The sequence below is a fragment of the Coloeus monedula genome (assembly GCF_965178545.1).
Source record: "Coloeus monedula genome assembly, chromosome: 2".
NCBI lineage: Eukaryota > Metazoa > Chordata > Aves > Passeriformes > Corvidae > Coloeus > Coloeus monedula.
The window spans coordinates 57,869,731-57,875,960 of record NC_138782.1 but is presented as its reverse complement, the minus strand read 5'-3'; the positions used below and the strand labels follow the sequence as shown (position 1 = coordinate 57,875,960).

The following is a 6,230-nucleotide window of genomic DNA, read 5'->3' as shown; positions in this document are numbered from 1 at the left end:
GCGTGACGCCATCGCGCCGCCGGCAGCCCCGGCCAATCCGCGGGCGCTGCCGGGGGCCGGCGTGCGCGTGCGCCGGCCGGGAAGCGGCGGGGCGGAAGGTGCGTGTGGGGGATCGGAGCCCCGGGGAAATCTTCTGTCCGCGTCGGAGGTGAGGGACGGGACGGGGTCCCCTGGGAGCCTCTCTGTCCAAAGCGGAGCTGAAGGACGGGCGGGAGGGATCGGATCCCCTGGGAGCCCCTGTGCCCAAGGCGGAGGTGAAGGGCAGGAGGGAGCAGCAACTCCGGTGGGGAGTGGGGTTGTCTCAAAGAGTCTTTGAGTTTAACCGAGGTGTCGTTTGTTTGGTTTTGTTTGTTGGGGGTGTGTGGGGTGTGTCGTGCTTTCAGATTTCCTGTGATCGCCGGTGCGATCCAAAGCAAGGGTTGTTCTTGCCGATTCTTCAGCGGTCGTAAGGAAACCGAGAAGATGGTGAATGTTCTGAAAGGTGTTCTGGTTGAGTGGTGAGTAACAGCTTTTAATGCCTGTCCTTCTGTCAAAGACTGTGTATTTCTTTAGACCTGGAAATAATCTAAGTAACTGAAGAGTCCAGACAAAAGGAATTGTTGTGGGGAAGGGTGGTGCTGAACAAGCAGAGAAAAGTGTGACCTTTGAGGGAAGAAGGAGAGAGGCAGTTGTAGGTAATCCTAATTCCAAACTCCCGTTTTTGTTCTCAAGAGACTGTTTTCCACTTATGCTTAACCTCTTTAGAGAAAAGAAAACTACGCATGAATATGGGCTAAAAAAATATGATGGCAAAAATGTTAGCAATCACATTGGTATAAAAATCCCATTTTTTGGTAAAATATATAATAGTCGGCAGATTAATTTAGCAAAGTAGAGAAAAGGATATAAAATACTTAAAATAAGCATTAACTATGAGAAATTATGCTTCAAAGCTATATCCTACCGTGTCTGATGGTCCCCCAACATTGTCACGTTTTTTGAAAGGTACACAAATTAAAATTTTAGCTGTATACAAAAGTTATCTATATGCTTGTCAGGTACAATTTACCCTAATATAAGCGATCCAGTTACCTTTGCAATTTTTCCTTGAAAATATTAGATGCTCCCTTTTGTTCTTTATATTGCTTGCAAACTAATTTTCTTGGTGTTGTTTGTGAACAAAGTGTTTCTCTACTGATTCTTAAGGGAGATGAGGTAATCTTTCATTTCTCCTTTCCTGGCTTTTGTTTTAATCGGCTCTAGACTGAATTCCATGCAAGGCTGACATGTGGTTCTGTTTGTAGATCATATTGGAAAGGAGTTTGGAGTTTGTAAATGTCAGTTTTTGATTTTGAGATCAGATTTTGAGGTGCAATGTACATATTTTCATGTAATCTCATCTCTGGACTGAGACTCAGGTCCCTGGCTACCTCCAAAATAAAAAGAAGCCTCATTTAAGATGTGTGGGGTCATTGTATAGCATTATATGATATATGAGATTTCTGCTGTACACTTAACGTGTTAATACATTTGCAATCTATAACTGCACAAAAGCAGCTCCATGATTCCAAAATGTTTTCTTCTAAACATTTAAATTTAATTTAGAAGGTGACGTGACTGTTCAGTTAGGGTGTGAGAAATGTGCAATTCTTATATGAGCACCCTTTGTCTATACTATTCTACTTTGAGTGAGATCTGTGTTCTCCTGTGTTTTGGTTATCCTTATGCATTAAGAAAACATGTTTTTATGAGGCTATTGCTGAAATCAGAAATGTAAGTTCAGTTTTGCCTTATTAAGGGTTGTATTTTTGAGTTTTAGTTTTGGTTTAAAACTTTTGAAGCTTTTGGTTGGAAATTTTTTTTAAGCTGCTTTAGCAGCAACATAGGGAAACTTATCTGCTAATCAAGCAGCTGGTTCTACTCATTAGACTTTATTACCATTTTATTTTTGCCTCTGAAGTAACCAAAACTACTGTGAAAGAAACAACTTTTACTAAAGCTTCATAAACTGTATTTAAGTTGTGAGGGACTCTTGAAATTAATTTTAGTTTTCCTAAAATCTTCGGGAATGTCTTCAAATGGTGTTTCTTCTGTTTGTAACTGTAACTGTGAGGTGGAATCTGATGTGTGTTTGTCTCCACAGTGACCCAGCAATGAAGCAGTTTCTGCTTTACCTGGATGAGTCAAATGCTTTGGGAAAGAAGTTCATCATACAAGACCTGGATGAAACGCATGTCTTTGTATTAGCAGAGTTGGTCAACTTCCTCCAGGAGAGAGTGGGCGAGTTAATGGACCAGAACTCCTTTCCTATTACTCAGAAGTGAGAAAAACGAGAGAAATGAGATTACTGCAAGTTTTGGAACAGTGAATTTCAATAGCTTGGGCGGTTACTGTTTTAATAGATAGCACTGTGGCTTGTAAGTTCTACATAGAAGTAGCTACTCTAGAAAATGCATCATTTTCATAGACAAAATAGTCTGGAATTGGATTTTGTTTCTCATTTTGAAAGAATGTGGTATCTTTATTAAAATGCTTAAAATTATACACTTGAGGACTTCCATTTAGAATTTTTGATGCATGCTCTCTGGTTTTCCTTTAGGCTTTTTATCTTGCAAGATGATATGACCCAAAAAGTAGAGTAGTGCTTCTGTACTGGAATGCTGTATGGGGTTCTCTGACATGTTGTGTTCCTGTAGAATTGATTGAATCTGATTATAGTGTGACTGATAAAAAGTAAAGAATGTCTGTTGAAGCATAATCTGTGCTGGATGTAACATCTCTCTGAGCTGGAGGCACGGTCAGATACTGCTTTAACTTGATGGGGTTTGTATGGCAGGATGACAGTTGATGTGAGTGTTTTGTTGTGTTGTTTGGAGTTGGGGTTTTTTTTGTTAAAACATGTTACAAATGCTCCTTACTACTTGCCTACTTTTACCAATGCTGTGCTTTCTGAGTTTGGGGAGGGGTGGTGGGAGTTTGGAGGGGAAGGAGAGATATCAAGGAATCGAGACAAAAATAAATGCATTGCCCTAGATCATAACAAATTAAAGGGGCAACAGAAATGGGACGCCAGTCCTGTCTCGGTTTTGGAGACAAAACTTCAGGAGGAAACACTCCGGAGTGAGCGTCTCCTCTGAAGGGAAAAGGGCCTCCCCTTTTCCTCCACCAATAAGACAAGTGGGTCACAGCAAGTGAAAGTGGAAAAAAACTAACTCTTTATTAACACCAAACAAAACAGGGTAGAACAGGATAAAAAACCCCTCAATATACAACAAATTCCCGGAGAGGGAACAGACACCTGGGCTCGGACCAGCCAGGGCCACACCCACAGGCTCCCCGGACTGGCAAGGAGGGAAGGGAGGCAGTGAGGCAAGGGAGAGGGAAGGGAAAAAGAGCAAGAGAAACCAACAGAACCTTTTTCCAGCTATCCAGAACACAAAAGAAACCCAAAGATCAGCACAGCGCTCCCGGCGCGCTCCCTCCCGAGCCCCAGAGCCCCCCGGGCCGTTGGGCTCCACCGCTAAACGGCCCCGCACCCTGTGGGTCCTGTGGCCCCGGGTCCATCTCAAAGGCACAGCGTCCTTGGGCATTGAGCGGACGGGTAAGGAATAAAGCGGCTTCATAACATCACCCCAGGACAAGTCCTATAGGTATATAATTGCTTATTTTTTTCACTGATGCTGATAGTCACAATAAGTTATCTGATCAGACTCCCATGCTCTACCTACACACAAGAAAGCTGGGTTTGGATTTTTGGTTATGTTTTTTTTTCTTCAGCTTAGCTCTTCCTCCCATATTGCCCTTTGCTGCCAAGCAAAAAGCTTTGTAGTGTCATGGTTTTGTTGTTTGGATTTTTTTTTTACACTGTATTTGTAACTTTAGCTGAGACACTGGCTTGTGATCACATCTTTTTTTGAGAAAAAGAACAAATGTAAAGAGAAAGGCTTTTATAAGGAACAGTTTTCCTTACTGACTCTCACTGCTGCTCATTTCTTTTGCCCAGTAGATACCAGATTTTTTGTTTGGACTGTTTTTTTGGTTTGCTTTTCTTCCCCTCAGGAATAGGGAATCTTCAGGAGAAAGTTTCACTAGATGTTCTTAATCAAAAAGCTGTCCAAAGAAAGTTCTGTAGAATTGTATATATTCAGGCTCATGTGCATGAGCTATAAATAGCCCTGTAAAATTTAACTTCATGTCATTTCTGGTACCTTCCCTTTTCTCTGACTGCGTAGAACAATGAGTTTTGGTCCAAGTTGTTTAATTTCTTTCTTTCGCAAGTGGGTGCTTCCCTGGTCACGCAGATTAAGAACCAGCTACATTTCTTTATTTGAAATAAGAAGTTTAAACCATATTTATAAATGGTTTGTGGTTCCTTACCTCTTTCTTGAGATTGACCTCAAGAGATTGATCAAACATTGACCTCATAATTGTTTTGTGGAAGATTATTGGGTGGTCATTTAATGGAGAAATATCAGTAGTTTTAACATGGCATTATAGCTTAGTACAATTTATTTAGAAGCATCTGTTTCCTTTCTTTGGAATCCTAGTTTATTTTCCATCCAGATTCTGCTGAAAGGTAAATCATCCATCACTCTCGACATGGCAGCATTTGAAAAGTCGTGTTTGGAATTCCACATGTTAAGCTTCTCTGTATTTAGTATGTCTAGTGCTCAATTTCTATTGTGACTTTAATTTTCAGTCTATAATAAACTCCTTGCAGTTCTTGTCTTTTTCTCCTGGTTAATTGTACAGCTTTGCTGCTGCATTCCCTGTGTTTTAGCTTATATTTACAGCTGATAAATGGCTTATGTAATACAGAGGGATAGAAGTTCCAAACTGTATAAACTAAACAGTTAGGCATGCACTCTTATACTCCCTGCTCACAATTTGTTTTTTTTGAGCAAACAAGTTCATGGACTTTTAAGTTCTAAACCTGTCAATCCTTCCTGTAACCTAACAAGGCCTAACGGATTCTGTGCTGGAGGAATAAACAAAAGATGTGAAGATGCAAATTGGTCATTAAATGTGGTCTAAGGAACTGAGTTCTTTGTAGTTCCTAGGGAAAAAAGGGTCTTGCATCAGGTAGTATGGTGAAGGAAATCCAATGAGGAAACTTTTAGAACTTGAGTATGTGTATGAATTAAAAAAGCAAACAAAACCCCAAGCGAGGGTCTCTGGGATTTGAATAAACTTGGACCTCTGAAAGGTTTTGATTGTTTTTAAATGCATGTAGTCCTGGAACTTACATGCTTAGATGCCTGGAACAACAATAGCAAAAATATTTGCACAGATGGGTGAAAAGTAGATACTAGTGTTAAAAATATCAGGACATTTTGAGATAGTTAGCATTTACGCTTACAGATTTTAAATGTTTGTGCTGGTTTTGATTCAGGTGTGAAATATTGAGGAGAGCTTGGAATGAAACACTGTGTTGAAGATATATTTTTTAAAGGCTGGAAACATTTGAGAATAAAAGCTTTAGGCGATCTGTTTAAATATATGCATGCTTTGATAATAGAGTTGATAGGGTGAGAAAATCAGCTCTCATTGTATTTGGAATATTATATGTTAATTTTATGTTTGTATCCATAACTAATAAGTTCACTTTTTTGCTAGTATCTAGCCAAGAACTATAGTCTTCTCAGGTCCTGCTTGAGCAGCAAAAATAGAGCTTGAATGACAGACTTCTTGCTGCTTGTAAAAGCACCAAATTTTTTCTTGAAAGTCTTTCACTGCTCACTTTTTGCTTTCAGTCTGAGTTGAAAGTATTTTGTCTACTGGAAGGAAGAGCATGGTGGAACAATTACCTAAAAGACACTTACTTGAACTTCATTTATTACTTGCTACTTATTTATACTTAGATCTAAAAAAGATTGCAAGTTCACTTGTTTGCATTTTGTAATGTAAACAGTTGCTCTTGTGTAGTTACTGTAACTTGAACATGCTCATAAATACTGCTTTCATGAACACGTGCAGGAGCTTAAGGAAAGATGAGAGAGATGTCTACAGCAAGATAAGAGAATTTGAATAATTTGAACAAAATGTTATGTGGGAAGAGAGCAATGGAAACGGAAAGTGCAGCTTCTTAGTAAAATAAAGCAGTAACATCTTATTTTTATTGAAGATTATATGATTGGGCATTTTGCTGTTTTTGTTGAAGCCTCAGACTTCTTTTGTTTATTAATGGGCTTCAAAGAAAGATGTGTAAAAAGGAAATAAGTCTAAATGCTGTCACATATTTAGATAGTTTT

The 6,230-nt window shown here is 39.5% G+C and overlaps 1 protein-coding gene across 2 annotated transcripts; it reads left to right on the top strand.

Annotated features, from left to right (window-relative positions):
- Positions 1-69: 69 nt before the first annotated feature.
- GTF2H5 (general transcription factor IIH subunit 5) lies at positions 70-4,707 on the top strand. Of its 2 annotated transcripts, none has more exons than XM_082276915.1 (3): positions 70-98; positions 384-497; positions 2,123-4,707. In XM_082276915.1, the coding sequence occupies exons 2-3, from the start codon at positions 463-465 to the stop codon at positions 2,301-2,303; spliced, it is 216 nt and encodes a 71-aa protein (XP_082133041.1). In that variant the 5' UTR covers positions 70-98; positions 384-462; the 3' UTR covers positions 2,304-4,707. The 2 variants fall into 2 exon arrangements, with proteins under 2 accessions (XP_082133041.1, XP_082133040.1); XM_082276914.1 differs by having other exon boundaries at positions 74-148.
- Positions 4,708-6,230: the final 1,523 nt, after the last annotated feature.